General features: G+C 34.8%; 1 protein-coding gene across 1 annotated transcript in view; it reads right to left on the bottom strand.

Moving 5' to 3' along the window:
* The window catches only part of PolrMT (mitochondrial RNA polymerase), a 97,326-nt gene that overhangs the window by 19,426 nt on the left and 60,111 nt on the right, over positions 1-17,789 (bottom strand). Inside the window, exons 10-17 of the mRNA XM_081736945.1 lie at positions 16,145-16,233; positions 14,338-14,500; positions 11,636-11,757; positions 7,618-7,833; positions 4,995-5,115; positions 4,509-4,730; positions 3,237-3,398; positions 811-924 (exon numbers count right to left, since the gene is read on the bottom strand). Coding sequence (XP_081593071.1) covers positions 811-924; positions 3,237-3,398; positions 4,509-4,730; positions 4,995-5,115; positions 7,618-7,833; positions 11,636-11,757; positions 14,338-14,500; positions 16,145-16,233 — 1,209 coding nt within the window. The remainder of the gene's footprint in view (positions 1-810; positions 925-3,236; positions 3,399-4,508; positions 4,731-4,994; positions 5,116-7,617; positions 7,834-11,635; positions 11,758-14,337; positions 14,501-16,144; positions 16,234-17,789) is intronic.

Raw genomic sequence — 17,789 nt, 5'->3', positions numbered from 1 at the left:
TATTTATATTTTGTTTAGTGACACGCCCAACAGCAATTTATAAGATTTGTCCAAATGAAAAGGAAATTACGGTCTTATATATAAAGAATAGTTTATTACAGAATATGTGAAGTAAAGTTAATGTGTCATATGACAGCTACAGATAACTGCCATCAACACGATGCACTGATCCCAGTGTGTAGGAAGAGAGTGGATGGTTTCAATATAGAAACTCATAGGTTGTTGACAGATCCATTGTTCCATGGTGTTCTGTACTTCCTTGTCACATGTGACTCGTTAACCTTTCAGTGACTTTTTACGGGACCGAAGTTATGGGTCACATACGGAGCTATCAGGGCTGTATGGAGGATACATTTTTTTAAAGCATGTGTCTTCTGTGCGAAGAAGTTAGATGACACACCTCTTTGTGCTGATCTGAAGGAATCCACTATGTACTAGACCGCGCTAAGCAACTTTCTTTAACTGAGAAAACAGAAGGCAAGCGCCGTTTGCTACAAGTGCAAACTGGGAATCACACTGCGCTATCTATCAATAAACATATTTCCCTACTTCGATTAGATACAACGCTGCTACAATCAACGTTTCTTTTTCACTTGGGCAATCCTTATACAGTATTACAAAGTAATCTGAAAGTAACCTGAAAGTTTCGGGTTCAGTCATGCACGAAAGTACCTGGCGAAACACTATTCAACTGGTTTAAAGAATTTAAATATGACCAATAGCTTTGATAAACAGTAAAAATCAAACAAAAACCAATAATAAACGAAAACGATATGAATACAACAACGATATGGAGACAAAGTAACTTACATTCAAAGGATTTTCGGCCGAGTCAAATATTTCAGGCATCATTTCCTCTGCGAACTGCAGTCTTTCAACAACAGAATTCTTCTTTTTCAAACCTGTTAAATTTACTAAATGGATCTGAAAGAAAAAAAATATTATCACAATCTACTTGCTTACTTGAAAATCAGAATGTAGACTAGTAACCTAACGTTTAATTAAACACTAATAGTCAAACAGACAATACTAGTAGAATTCTTTGAAATACAATCGGTTAAAAAAAAATGACCGTAGGACTGTTAAAACGTTTCGGCTTTTTATTTACTTTACTTTCCCATACAAATTGAGTTCAATTCAACAAAATCCTTGCCCACAATTAGTATGTGGTGTAGTACTAGAAAGCTTTGGAATCAACTGACTTAAATCTGTGGCCACGAATCTGCTAATACGATTAGAAAAGCCAAGGGTTACCATCAATCGACTGATTCGATTTTGTTATTCCCTTAACAAAGCTATATGGAATTTAACATACTACATAAAAGCTTATTAGATACATTAGTTCGAAATGTTTTTATTGATGTCATATTACTCCTTTGTAAATTAACTAAATTTGTTGTTAATTAATTATGAAAGCTTTAAAAATCTTTTTTGGCCAGTCATCCTGAGTGAGGTATTCCTCATTCACTACAGGCAATGGTACATACGTAGGTGATTCAGAAAGTAATGCCTCCAAGCCCATTACTTGGCCAATAGTAATGTAAACATTCTGAACTGTTTATCATTAATGCACTGATGTTTAAGCTATAGACTGTCAATTGTTTCACCTTCCTATCTCTTCTCGTTCCAGAGTAATGGAGCAATCCATGTCATCCAGTGATGACGCCCGGTTGAAAGAGCGCACTGTCATTGAATTTCTGACTGTTGAATGTTGTGTTCCCAAGAACATTCATCGCCGGCGACGAGTCGTGGATATAACATTACGACCCGGAAACGAAGCGTCAATTGATGAAGTACCACCACACGTTCTCTCCTCCGCCAAAAAATTCGAAGTTGTCCCATGTGTTGGCAAACTGTTGACATTTTGCCTCATAATACCTACGGGATCTTGCGCCTTTCAACTTTTGGCTCTTCCCCAAAGTTAAGAATCACTTTGCGGGCCAATGCTTCAGTTGTGACGCGGAGGTGGAAGCAGAAGTTCGGCAATCGTGTCGCCAGCAGCCACCACAGTTCTTCGCCGACGGCACGAAAACCTTGTTTTGCGTTAGTGCAAGTGTGTGGCCCGTGATGGGGACTGGGAACTATGTTGAAAAATGATGCCACCGTTTGTAGCTGACATTGCAAACTTTCCACTGATAGCTGCATCGGTGCTATCTGTCAAACACAAATAAAGGAATCACCTTGGAGGCATTACTTTCTGAATCACCCTCGTAATATATAAACTCCAGTCCGCTTTCCTTCTTCTTTCCCCAGGTAGTGTGATCACCGAGGGACGTCGTCCCTCATATTTAACGGGCTAAAATGGCCATAAATTCTGAAAACCCAGAAATATATATTTAATAATTTCTTGTACGTGCAATTCGTGTTAATACGAGTATTATTCACCGTAAGGAGTTCATAGAAAACATACTAGGTAATACATAATTTTTAGGTGCAAGAAATACCAGATGCATAAACATGTCTACCATAGTTTCATTATACTAATTTTGAATTGGATAACTGTTTACTAATTCAAACTTGGAATTAGGCTTGTACTATCGGTGGAACTGTTCACATCAGGTCAGCTTTCTATAATATTCAATCTGAATATCTGAAACTAACATTTTAGCAACATACTGACACAAAACACATAGGAAGGGAATCACATATATTCATTATTAAAAATTCAAATTTCGGAAGTATAGACACCTTATAGCCCTTCTTCGTCCTGCCATGGTTAAAGAAGTTAAAAGTGTCAGTATAAAGTTTTCTTGACAAATACATATTACTAGAATACATTTCACTGCTTAACAATGTTAGTGACTATGTTTATTTATTTAGTTAGTTATTTATGACATTTCATAATTAACGGCACTTCCAAACAACAGTTTCTTATTACATTAAGATGTAAAATGCCTTACTGATTTTTAACAGCCGTTGATTGATGCACTTTCTACACTTTTAATCAATGTATTTAAAATGGAATCTAAAATGTGTGAATTGAACTTTCTTTCTGTAAAAAAATTGTATTTAAGCATATATTTTATGATAAACAGCACCTATCACCAAGTTTTAGTTGGTAGCATAACAGAAGAAGATATGTTAATAAAGGGGACAGTGACGGCTTGGAACAGTTTGTTTTGACATTTATTTCCAGGATGAAAGGTAAGAAGAGCTTTCTTCCTCTGTACTATAGTTGTAATTATACTTAAATGCCAGCTTAGAGTACGAAACAAATGTACAAAAACTGGACTTACTTTTAGCCAATCTAATCCATGTTTTCCTAAGCGTTCGCCTTTGGCAAAATATAAGATGGCCCTTGCCATGTCAGATCCGAGATGGTTGAGATGTGGAGGACATGGGTAAACTCGGCCTCGAAAATCCATATTATGTGGGAACCAAAATACTTCTTTTCGAAACTACAAAAATAACACACATTATTAAATAATTACACTTATATAAGAATACAAGCAATTGCTAATAAAGTTTAAGCATCAAATGACGTGTCACACATATGACAGCTCACTAGATGCATGCTGATAGCTCAAATTGCACAGTAAATATTCATTCGGTTAGATATATTAGTTCTGTCTCATATCTTTTAGTGCTATTGAAATTTATGGTGAAATTATGGGTAATTTTTCATATATTTCCCTATTATTGAAATTTATAATGATTATGTGCAATGTCTCGTATATTTCGCTACTATTTAAATTTACAACAAAATTATGTGTAATCTGTCTCATACACTTCGATATAGAAATTTACAATGGAGCTCCCTCGTAACTAAGCGGTTAGCATATGCGCCTTTGGCGTAGGAGATCAGAGTTCGAATCCCACGTTAAACTGCAGGTCCACGTTTCATATAGCCTAGCTACTGAAAGGGATGATAAAACTAAACTAGGACTTGAAATTTACAATGAAATTATGTGTAAACAGCATAATGATATTCTTTAAACTCGTCTATAAATGCACACACACACACATATATGTTAAATTCAATTTAAAAAAATAATAATTTTGAATAAAATCATAAATCTGATTAAGACAAAAATTCTTCAATAACCTCGGCAATATATCACAGCCTTCATCAGACATATCTGGTATCTGATGAAGATAATGACAACTGTCGAAACTGTATAAACACTATTTTAATATGAGATTTTTTATCAGAATTTTTTAAATTTTTATTTACGTTGTAGATCCAAAGCTAGAATGAATGGTAGAATAAGGATTTTGATTTGTTGTTATGCTGTTATGGAAATATGTGTTAGAACTGCCAGACAGAAAAACGTAATAACATTATTTACTCACTATTATTATTCCTTTATTTTTATACTTCATATTTTAATCAACATGCTATAGTGCATGAAATCTCATAGTGACGATTTTCCAGTACTAAAGTATGTAATAAGTTGAATTTTGCATTTCTCAATTCTGTTCCGCATTTTTAACTGTAGAATTGTGCAAAATTGACTCATAGCGCAATAGTTGCTCTTATGTGACCAAAGAAGCGGTACACTACTTACATGATTTGCTAATGATAATCGATACAGCGCATCGCACCATAAACTATACATTTCCGCCTTCCGTCGACGTAGCGCTAACCGTTGACGATATGCTTTATACTTCTCTGCTTTAGACATATCTTGATGAATTGGTTCGGGCTGAGGACAAGCTGAAGACGGCATCGGGATATCCAATTTTTCCGATCCACCGCTGGTGAATACTTCTATCACAACATCCAAAACCTGAAGATAGCAGAAAATTTACTGAGCAAACCTAACAATCTTTTTTAAATTTATTCATTTATATCAAAAATGAAGTTCTACATACTCCAATTATGACAATAAATGTACCCTGCAAAAACATGCAGTGAAACTAAGAGAACATAATTAACAGTGCTTCTCCGCAGTAACAAAACTTAGCAAACCAGCATTCTGGTATTACTAACTTGTTTAGTTTTAAAACATACATTTTTTTGTCGAAAGGTGACAGATTAATAAGATACTCACATCTTCATTTATTTTCCAAGGCACAGACCCAAGTTGATTTAAGGCATCAAAAGATGGGTGAAGTTCTTTCACTGGACAGTTGACTAGATTATTCCATTGCTGGACAGCTTGATGTGGCAATCTGAAATTAGATTAGAAATTAACTTATTAATACATACTCATGCATTTATTATTATCATTATTATTATTATTATTATTAAAATTTAATATTCTTCATCTTGTAGAATGGTACTTGATGGTACACTTGAAAGTCTTTACGTAAACTTTTACTATAGGAGTTCAAGCACCTACTGAAATAATCACTGCATAATAATTGATGCCTTTTTTTGATTTGAAAGTGAACAGGCATTCGTATCTGTTTGAATGTCTAGTATTTAGGAAGGTGATTTTCGAAAAATATTTTCTCTTAAAACATTTCTAGAAAGTGATCTGATTATCACTGGGCCTGGTTTGGGTACAAAACCTCGCGGCGACAACCTCGCCTCCCAAAACCGCGCCAGGCCGAAACCTCGCGGGACAAAACCCCGCCTGGCCAAAACTTCGCCGCCCAAAACGTCGCAGGCCAAAATCTCGCGGGGCCAAAACCTCGCCTGGCCAAAACCTCGCGCCCCAAAATATCGCCATACCCAAAATCTCGCCTGACCAAAATGTAAATGTTCCAACAGATGATAAGGATGACGGTATAAAAGACGCTGTTTCAGAAGAAGTATCACGGGTATTTGACCAAGTCCCGCGATACCATATGAAAATTCTATTTCTGTATTAGAGGATTTCAATGTGAAGGTAGGGCGACAGGATGTTTTTAAACTGGTTGTAGGGAAAGAAAGGAAAGTAATGACAACTAACGAGGTTAGTTTCGTGAACTTTGGAACATCCAAAAACTTAAAATTTTAACAAAAATCTAATAATATTTATGAAAGTATGAAATAATATATGAGTTTTTACGACGTCCCTTGATTATGTCCTATAGGTTAAAGGAGACGTAGATGATCAGGATGAAGGAAATGATCGAATAAAGAAAGTGGGAGGAAACGGGAATAACCCGAGAAAGCCCACGCACATGATGTTTTGTATATTATTATTATTATTATTATTATTATTATTATTATTATTATTATTATTATTATTATTATTATTATTATTATTATTTGTAATGTGGAATTGCATATTAGGAAACACATTGGGTAAATTTTAAAGAAAAGTTTCATTCACGGCGAGGTTTTGGCCCGGCGATATTTTGTCCCGCGAGGTTTTGGGCGGCGATATTTTGTCCCGCGAGGTTTTGGCCGGCGAGATTTTGGGGTCCGTATACCCTGGACCTTTATAAAAATCTGAAGAAGAAAAAAAAAAGGAGTTTAGAACAAAATATCCACAACTACGTACATTTTGTGCACAATACTCTAGTTCCTCTTCCAATTTCAGAACTAGCGCATCTGTTACCGTCTGTATATGATTTCTAACTTCCCCTGTATTCCCTCCAACTACACTTTCATTCCTTGAGTATATCCCAAATTATAAGATTGGGGAATTTTTAACTCCAAATATCTTAAGTTTCCTGGAAAAATTACGTTAATTTCTCCAGCCACTCCTCTCCTCTTATTAAAATAACAACAGTTTCATCGATTGTTACACTCAGTAGGTTCCCGTAGTACCCATGTTTCGTCCCAGGTGATTCAATCGAAGAACTGATCACCTTTCTGGTGATAACGCAGCAGGAAGGCAAAAGCAGACGCTAGGCAATTTTTCTTGGTCTCCGCTGTCAGTTATTTTGGAACCTATTATTAACACAACTTGTGAAGCTGCAGTTGATGGATCGATCTCCTGCAGCAGGAAACGGAACATCTACGGAAACTAACGGAACTTGTGAACCGCCGATTCTGCAGAATTTCTTGCTGCACACTCTCCATCAATTCAAGCGTAACCATGGACGGTCTACCACTAAGGTGTTCGTCGTGCACATTGGTGCGGCCTACTGCGAATTGTGCTCGCGTCTGGTTATGGCTATGTGCTCCTCCTTCACTCATGCGGAACTGCGTCCTGCTCTGACCACTCGCGCCATCTTGGGGCACTTTCGAAATTTACTTTCTGGTTCCGTCTCACAATTTGCTGAATTTCGAGATGCAGACTTCGTTATCTTCGAAGTATAGGAATTTGAACAATTAGGAAATCTACAATATATTAAGTTCACACCGAAAACACAGTTTAAGATTTCAGATATTGCCGAATATGTTATCTTCTGTTACGCGTATCATTTCAAGAATAATACTTCTATGCAAAGAAGAAAGTTTCTTATATTCTCATATTTCCTTCGATATCTTTCCTCCTTACTGTTAAACAAAAGAAAAGAAAAAAGAAAAAAAGAAAGGAAAGAAAAGAAACATACCAAGAAGAACAACAGCATATATTTTCATTAGGAACACACACTAGGCCACCAGATTTGACGTCCAGTTTGCCTTTCAAAAATGTTAATTTCTTCTTTCTTTCTTAACGCCAGAAAAAATTTCTACTGTTAATTGTACCAAACAATTCTTGTAAACACTATTTCAAATATTTCTAAAATCTTAAAAGGTAAGTACAAACATACCAATTTAAGTGCTATTTTGGAATGATAACATATATTTACCTAATGAAGTCAGTTTTGGCTACAAGGTATCCACCAGTTGTTACGGAAGTCCATGGTAACGGGGGACAGGACATAGGCACACTCGTAATATCAAATACTAGATCTTCAGGAGAAGCACCACGAAACAATCTCGATAACACAGGGTGCGGTTTCACTTCTTCTTTCGTTGTGCGACCTTGATTCCGATACAACGTATAAAATGCCGGAAGAATATGCCTGAAAAATGTGCAAATATGTACTTGTAAGTGATTATTAAAGAATTTAAATCTTCAGTACACTTGTATATTATAAGGAACTGTACTGGTAATTCTTGCACATTATGAACTACAAACGCTGCAAATGTCTCTGAAAAGAATAGCCTGATTTGTCAGCAGGAAGTAGTAGTATAAAGTATTAAAAATTCAATAATAATTCCGTATTTCTTTAAAAGCAATTGTAAAAGAAGGAAGGTTTAAACAACTTCCTTGCTTAAAAAAAATTAGAAGGGTGATGCAGACATCACGCTATAGATATAGGAAGTATTCTACAAAAAAAAAAAAAAAAAAAAAAAAAAAAAAAAAAAAAAAAAAAAAAAAACCCGGAGCTTCATAACAAGGTCTGAGTTAAAGTTCTACGTTGCAACTAGGAAATACTAGGAAATTCGTAGATCCAGGAAAATCATGGATCTTGGAGAGTACCGAGAGGGATCTTGGGAGTAAAAATTAGTAAGTTGGTGTTGCTAGAGATCCATCGCAGCAGATTTACCTAGAGAGTATCACATTACATTTACAATAAACATACCATGAAATAGATATAATAGTTAAGACCTTGTGCCACTGCTATCAAGTACACCTTGTTAGATAAAGTTATTCGAGTCCTATCAGGTTGTTGTGTAATATCAAATGCATCTCAAATCTAGAAGTCACTTCATTTCTAATCCCTAAAAACTGTTTGATGATAACTCTTAGGTTGTCACATTTTGCTGTGTTACCAATTTCACACGAGTTAATCTGCCCCTAATGCTTAGATATATTTTGGTTTTAAAGACGGAGAAATTTGCAGCACACATTACTAGTAGCAAATAATAACATGATTATTGTGCAGTTTACGAACGGTAAGGATTTGGATAGGATACACAACTTGCATCGATGAGATATTAAATCGGCACCAACCCAGCTCTTGGATTTAACTAGTTACGGGTTACATCGTAGTTATTAGTGAAGGGTACATTACTTTGTGTCCCATTTTCTTCTCATCTCCTGAAAATTTGCATCATATGGTTATGGCGTTTCTCAAAGATAAGATGCATAGTATTTATGGGACTAAATGTATTATTATTTAAAACACAGCCACTTAATGTATTATTTTAGAAATTATCTATCTATGTTTATATATACGAAATAAAATATAGCGTACAGTATACAAAAATATTAAACCAATATCTTGAAATATTCAATTCAAGGCAATAAATACTAATTAATTCTTCATAGCTGTTGGTCAAATTTACCATCCCTTTTCAGCACTGAGGCTGCATGTGACGTAGACCTACAGTTTAAAGTGGAATCCGAATTATTGTAACGCGTTCAATATTTTTAACGTTCTTCCTTAGAGAGCTGAACCTGGTACTACATGTACCAAAGGTACACGCACTAGCCACTTGACCAGCGAAGAGGACTGACCTCAGGTTTTAATTTGTATAATTCTTTGAAAAAAATTTATGCTATTGTCACACATTAACAGTGAGCGAACTGACATTAATTAACGAAGTAAATTATCCTTCAGAAGGTGACTATCATAATAATGTCGTTAATATACATATTTTACAAAAATAAATTTAGAAATAATTATCCTGATTTCAATTTATTTTTACATATTAATCTCCGCAGCAGTTCTTAGAAGAGAAGTAATGTATTAGTGAATCAGGACATATTCAGGATGACTCAGTGTATACGACATGCCTATACCTACTACCTCAACGAACTACAATTATTTCATATTGCATTTAATCGACTACTATACACTAATAAATTATGAAAAAATCAAATAATTATGTATGGAGATATTTCAATTAACATTTCAGTTCTATTGTAATAACATTGAAATAACTGATACAATGTACTCAATTTTCTCAAGGTTAAACACTTGCTTAGAAAGAAGAACAACTGCCGGTAACATTATACTTCAAGAAATATTTTATGTTTTCCAAGACTATTTTATGGTAGATGACATAAATTGATTGTTTAGTACTCTTAAGAAAAAATACAAGCGTGTTGGACGGAGTCAGTCAAGACTCCACTTTCACAGATACGCAACAATATGATCTAGATAGTACCAAGTATAAGAAAGAAATAATCATGACCTATTCTAATACCAAAACTTAAAAGTCACAAATGAATGAATCTTCTACACTGTAGACCATCTAACATAGCGTTATAAAAAGAAAATTTAAAAAACAGATTAAAGTGCGTTAAACGTCCTACGGTTATTTCCATGGCAAGGGAGTGGTGGATAGGACATAAGAAGCAAAAGCAAATACAAAGAATTAAGAATGAAAAAATGAAATGTAATCTTTCAGTTTAATGTCTCACAATTATGCCCTTTAGCCTACGAGAGATAATGATTAAGACGAGTGAATGATGAAAGAATTGGTCGAATGAGAAAACGGTATAAAACGGGAGTATCCTGAGAAAATCCATGTACACGATGTTGTCCACCACAAACTTACTTGGGCGAGGATCGAACCAGGGACCCCACGCACCAGAAGTATGAGCTCTTCCACTGAGCTGCCTCCCCCCCCCCTTGGAATTAAAAATGAAATAATTGTGCGAATGATAGTGGGACTAGGTATGAATAAAAGGTAATATTCAAGATCACAAAGAAGCCTATGCACAACAAAGATTAAATGGTATGAGTATACTGATTTGCACTCCAAAACAGGACTTTGCACACAATTGAGTCACTGTGGCCCTCTGGAAGGACAAGTTGGTAGATTGAAGATAATTAGAACTCACTTATCAGAACATTAATAATTAACACTCCAATTATATTCCACACTACACACACAAAGTTTTATAACATAATTGTAGAAACATGTCAAACAGCCACACCAACAAGGTACAAAATAACTTTAATACACATATTTTTGAGTGTTTGGAAATCAAAGAAACCAAAAGGTATCTTTTTCTTTTACTCTGATACTACGAATTAAGGTATTTAGATAAATTCTAATGCGAAGAACTACGAGGGGTAGTCAAAAAGTTCCCGGAATATTGCTGTAGTTTTGGCATTTGTGATGCAACTACACTGAATTTTGTGCAATATAGTCCTTAGGTTGCCTAATTATGAATCAGACAAGTGTGAACACGTCTTAACAGGCAGTGTACAAATACGTAGTGTAGCTGAACAGAGGAGTGTCTAGTGATCAGTCTGCGCAATTTCAGAGATCGAGCACCGCACAAATATTAAGTTTATGTGGAAATTGGAGAAAACCTGCTTCAGAGATTTTGATAGCCTTGAAAGCAGTTTAACACCATCGGATGTTTGGCTCTTCCCAAAGCTAAAAATGGACCTTTTCCGTTTCGCCAACATAGGGAGATATCCACACTAACGCGACGGCTGAACTTTGGAAAATAGCAAAAGAGGACTTTAGCCGGTGTTTCCAGCAATCACATGAGCGATGGAATAAGTGTATGTGTTCTGAAGGTGTCAAACTTTGAAAGAGATTAAGTAAATTGTATGAAAGAGCTACAACAAAATTCCTGGAACTTCTTGACTGCTCCTTGTATATAATTATCCTAATTAAATAAATATATTTATTTTAATTTTTGTTCATAGGTTAAACTAAACCTAGCTAACTACCTAATACAACTTAAATAATGGACATCTTTGGACAAGTTCGGAAGAAAAAAATAGATTACACACAGTATTCATGAATTTTCATCCGTTTCAGTAATTACTCTACCATAATAAGCACAAAATGCACATAGGACGCACAAATAAAATATGCACTGAAAAAATTAATTTTAATATATGAACCTACCTCGCTGCTTTCCGAGGTCGTGTTATATTCAGATCAATTTTAATATCACGCATTATGATATTATACATGAATTTCCCTATGCCCAGTAGCACAGTATTTGGCCAAGGTTTGTCCTTCAAATGCTGAAAATAAATTATAGAAATTAATCATACACCAGTTAACAGGGAAGCGCTTATAAATACTTAATTTTCTTTCCTAAACAGCAACCAATTTTTTCTTATGAAATAGACAGATTGAAAATTATTTAAAGGAACAGAAGCGTAGCGAAGTTTTCGGGCGAGAGTTCCAAAAATGATTAACTTCAAAACGTTAGACTGTTCGAACGTTTGTTAAACACTTAATGAAAGAAATCATTTTTTCAGATTTCCAAATCGCTTGCACAGCGCGGTTGAAAATTTACAAATCCAAATATTTTGGCGCAAAAATAATACAGAAACTATTTTCGTCTCTTGATAGTAATTTTAATGAATATACACATCTTTTAAAGTTATTTTGTTTCTTTGATGACAATTTTATCATCTGCTTCCTTGTACAGCGTTTTAGAGAGACCTAAGGTAAAGGCTGTTTACTCTTGGAGTAATTCCAATCATTACAACCCCATGTGGTCGGTTGGTATTTGTTTGACAGCGTTGCCAGATGTACAGATTTATTTGTAGATCTACAAATTTTTCAAAGCAATATGGAAAACAAGATAATTTTTTCCATGATCTACAATTTTTTGTATTATTTTCTAGTTTTGTATTATTGTATATAACGAACAGCAATATGAACTTAACGCTTTGCGTCCTCAATGAGTTTTTCAAATTACAGCGTTTGGTATATAACGATTTATTTTTCAAAGTTAAACTCTACTGCATTAATGCCACCTATTAAAACAGAGGTGAAAGAAATGGTTTAATTAGAATCAATAGATAGTAACAAGGAAAGGAAGCAACTTACACTCGATATTGGACGAAATCAACTGCAAAAAAGCATGTCGAACGCGACTCAACATCGGAATGGAATAAATAATATTAGATGTAGAGTTTTACTCGACAAAGGACCGGAAAGGATTAAAATATCATATCGATAAAACCACCGATTATTGCGTATGTTATTGACATTTGTGGTGCCTCTAAATGCTGTAAGAAGAAATGATTCAGTTGTTCTGTTTTGCATTGCCTATTAAATAGACCTACTGTACTGAAGTAGTAGCAGAAAGCCTAGGTAAATACAAATAATCATTACATATATTCAGCCAGATATTTAAATAAAATACTGATTGTTACAGATATTTTAAGGTACATCTACAGATATTTTGACTTTCTGACCTGACAACGCTGCTTCAGTTGTTTGATCAGAGCGGAGGGAATGGTGAACAGACTTTGCACTTTGCGGTGTGAAAACTGCACTTTATTTACATTAGGATCACTTTTACAGTAAACTGGGTTTGACACTGACAAAAAAAAAAACTTTCTTTTATAATTAAAGGGTCGCAACAACATATTTAACGAATGACACCGTCCCCTAGAAAGTATATTTAAAAATTGCTGCTAAATTTGGCTTAGGGTAAAAGCGTGAGGACAAAAAAGAAAGTTTCATTTAGCAAATGGTGCTTAACTGATAATGAATGCCTTGTACAGTCCGCAGCAAAAAACCTGCAATATGAGCATGTTAAGTTTATTGTGAAACTACGCCTAACAACGCAGGGAATCAACATAACATCTAAGTGGCACGAATCACGCCATGAGAAACCTCAGCGTCCTTCCCTGCACACTTGTTTTGAAACAAAAGATTTCGTCGTTTCATAATAAACTTACATGCTCATGTTGCAGGTTTTTTGCTGCGGACTGTACTATTGTCATCATTTTATGTGGAGCAAATGATGTGTGAGGGCTACACACCATTTTCTTTTCTATCCTCTTAGTTGCTTAAAATCTTGTTACTTGTATTTAAAAAAATTAATAAATTAAATTAAATTAAAATTACAATTTGATATTTTCAATGGGTTTCTTATTATCTTCAGTTCATTATTATGTCGGTAAGATCCTTTTCAATAATATCTTGCTAGAACTATGTTAGGTGGAAAACATTTTAAAATTTTAAGGATACAAACTGACGTATCTCGCAAATATTCATAATATAACACTAAGTACCTATATTCTCATACAAATTTACTCAATTTACGATGCACATTTATACTCCCGTTACTCAGTCTAGTAAAGGTGTCATTTTATTTGACCTTTTCAAATTATACGTTCGTCAAGAAGTATGTAAATTGAAAACAAACGTTAAAGAAAATCAAAATTATTCAACATTTCTTTGAATTTTCCTCAACTGAGAATAGGGTCTTCGCTCCAAAATTAGGAAACCGCAGAAAAACGGCTAAAAAGTGTTAAGTATTTTTAATTTTTTTACTTTCGAAATATATATTACTTTTGATTGAAATTACTTCCTTAAAAATATTGGTATTCAATATGTATAATATTCAATTCAGATTTATTTAAATTATTTTAAAGTCAGTACTAAAACTGGTCCTTAACACTGATGTAATAGAGTTTGTATATGTTCCTCTCAATTTGCAACTTGCACTTTATAGAATGTTTACTTTACCAAAGATATGTTTGATTGTGAAATAAATACTTATATACATTTTATAGAACTGAACAAAATACTCTTATATAACTTATTTACAATTACATTGCTCTGAACTGAAAACTTACAACATCTGGACCGTCCCGATAATTATGCATCAATTTCTGCCACTTTTCTCTTGTATTGCAGATTCCGGATCCTGTAGGGTTTAAGTACCAATCGCAGTATTCACCATGTAACTTTTCGACCTTCTCTAAAATGCCTACATCTTTCTTATACTTGATATGATACCTGTAATCATAAATAAAGAAAACTATCAACATGGAGGAGAAAAATAAAATAACGATGGTTAAGCCATAAACAAGCAAGAAAAGGCGATACGCATATATCTATCTATTTACTTAGTTAACAAAGCAACCAGTCCTTTTATCTCTTAGTTCACACTGAAGTACACGTACTTGCAGTTCACTGTAAAATTTCAATTTCTTAGTTACAGTAGGTTACAATTAAATCACGAATTTTTGAAGTTTCGTGCTTCTAATCATATTGTGGAACATTCTCTAGATTTAGTGCCATATGACAGTGTTCAACTGCCGACACATGCAGAAAGTCTGGAGAACATGAGACCGCATATTTGCTTATGAATGTAACCAAGTTATATATTGGTGTTGACGCTTATGTCTAATGTGTGTTTCCCTCCAAATTCGCACAAGTTCAGCTGACCAACTAATACATTAAATGCTATTTCTATTGTAGAAAAATGTTCTACAAATCATAGAAATTGCACGAACAACTTAAGAATTCTCCAAGTAGAAACTCACTTGTTTAAAATAAACAACAGGTATTTGTGGAAAATGATAAAATTCGTATTCCGTTAATTTCAAGGATTTAAAATTTCAGCTTACCAAATTCGGCCAGGAGCGTCACAAGAGACGATGTTCGTCACAAGAGAAGAGACTAATTCAAAGAATTCCAATAGCAAAAGAGGTCCAGTAATATATCGTTTGAAAGCTGTTTGTACTTTCAAAATAGTAAGACAAGGACATTTCAGAGATTTACTTACAATTTAGCCTGAAACCACTACCTAATTATATAAAATGAGGACTGTGATTTCAGTTTTTTAAACTAACTATTATGTAATGTTATAACTTGCCTTCATTAATCCAAACTAAATGAAATTTCTAATTTTACGTCCCACTGTTATGCCCTCTAGACTAAAGAAAAACTTCGGGAAAACCCATCAGCATTGTACTGTCTACCACAAACTCACTTAAGCTGGGATTGAACAAGATATTCTAACATCAGATGTTAGGGCTGTGCCCCCCCCCCCAAGATATTCAATTTAGAATGTGTGATTTTAAAACGCATATCGAGCATTTTTTTCCTGAGCGACATGAATGTTTAGGTTAAAAAAGAGGTTAAATGCGTACGAAAATTAGAGACTTCTAAAAGATGCTGAAAAGATTTCAATAGTAAACAATGTAGTGCAAACGAAAATGTACAGAAATCGAAGCTTTGTTACATCACTGGGTCATGCACTTTTGTTTGAATTCAGCCCGATCTCGAAAACATCAGATGATGAAATTACTCGCACACAAACAGGACTTACGAAAAGTTACATTACTATACTCTGTTTCACGTTCACTCACATGTTATATCGTGTTACTTACAAATTGTGATCAGTATTTAACACTTGTCTTGTTTCAACGAAACGTTCCAATGCTATTTCTCGTCATGCGGAAGACATGAAAATTTATATACATAAATCGCTAGAGTAGATAAATGTTTGGAAAGCAGGTTATCCAGCTTCGATTCTAACCTCTATAACTATCAATTTGTCTGTGTATGTTCGAACTTTTCCATGCACACTGTTGCTTGAAAACTACCTCCTCTCCTGCGCAAGCAAAGATATCGATAAAGATTTTTGAAACTAACCTCGCTTCAACTTTTGATCCGATTTCCCTGTACAGTTGACTAGTAGTCGGACTAAATGTTTCTGATCCTTCAGCCAATTTTCGGATTTCCTGTAATAAAACACAATTGTTAAATAACTCATGTAGGTACAGAAAAGAAAGTTCTCTGTTACTTATATGGTCCATGTTCTAAATACAGAGACAATGCTCATGCGCACTGGACCCTCCTAACTCAGGATTTTCTTCGTAACAATTTAGATGTGGTATCCCCTACTCATCAGATCTTGCTTCTAGTAATTTTTGAGTTTTCGACAATGAAGGATAATCTCCGTGGACATTCATTTTCCAGTCGGGACACGTCTAAAGAGAGATTCCATTGAAAAGTGACACAAATTCCAACTTCCTGAGATAAGTAGTTCGTGAAAAATAAACTTTAGAACTTGCACACAATCGTATCCCATATGAAAATGTGACAAATTCCAGGCAATGTTCTGTGCATGTACAGGTACATGTGACTTTAACAGGTACTATACAGGCGCCTGTAGCTGTAAAAAGCATGTTAGTTTCCCACTGACAGGTGAATCTACCTGTGGCTATAAACATGTGATACATGTGTAGATGGTGTTCAATGTTAGAAGTTCTCAAACATGCAATGAAAAGTATCTGTACATATAAAGGAGACATGTAATGTACATACACCAAGGTACATGCATAGTACAGGTCCATGTAATATACCTGGGACATACAAGAGCAATAGGTATGTTCAAAAAACATGATTCAAATTGATGGCATGTGCCTGTAATCTATCAGTCACATGCATGGGAAATGCTAGTTTTTCCTCTTAAGCCCATGTACTTAACATGTACATGTAAAACACATGCAAAGTACCTGCAGAACGATAGAAAAAATGCAATGTAAATTACATGTTTACATGCGTAAGTTAGGAGTGAAAAACATGGAATGTACAATACGTGTACATATAAATGAAAACAGGTAAGGGACATGCATCCACGGAAAATGAATGTCACAGGTGCATGTATTGTACCTGGCAGACGTAGATAAAGCGTACATGTACAGGGAATATAAGACAGGTAAATCACTATGTATCGGAAACTACATGCCACATGCATGGGAAATGCATTATTTCACCAGTATGCCCAGGTACTTACCATGTACATGTAAAACACATGCAAAATACCTGCAGAACGATAGAAAAAATGCAATGTAAATTACATGTTTACATGCGTAAGTTAGGAGTGAAAAACATGGAATGTACAATTCCTGTACATATAAATGAAAACAGGTAAGGAACATGCATCCACGGAAAATGAATGTCACAGGTGCATGTATTGTACCTGGCAGACGTAGATAAAGCGTACATGTACAGGGAATATAAGACAGGTAAATCACTATGTATCGGAAACTACATGCCACATGCATGGGAAATGCATTATTTCACCAGTATGCCCAGGTACTTACCATGTACATGTAAAACACATGCAAAGTACCTGCAGAACGATAGAAAAAATGCAATGTAAATTACATGTTTACATGCGTAAGTTAGGAGTGAAAAACATGGAATGTACAATTCCTGTACATATAAATGAAAACAGGTAAGGAACATGCATCCACGGAAAATGAATGTCACAGGTGCATGTATTGTACCT

This window comes from Thermobia domestica, chromosome 13 (assembly GCF_964235325.1).
Source record: "Thermobia domestica chromosome 13, izTheDome1.hap1.1, whole genome shotgun sequence".
Lineage (NCBI taxonomy): Eukaryota > Metazoa > Arthropoda > Insecta > Zygentoma > Lepismatidae > Thermobia > Thermobia domestica.
This window is presented reverse-complemented; position numbering and strand designations above follow the sequence as displayed.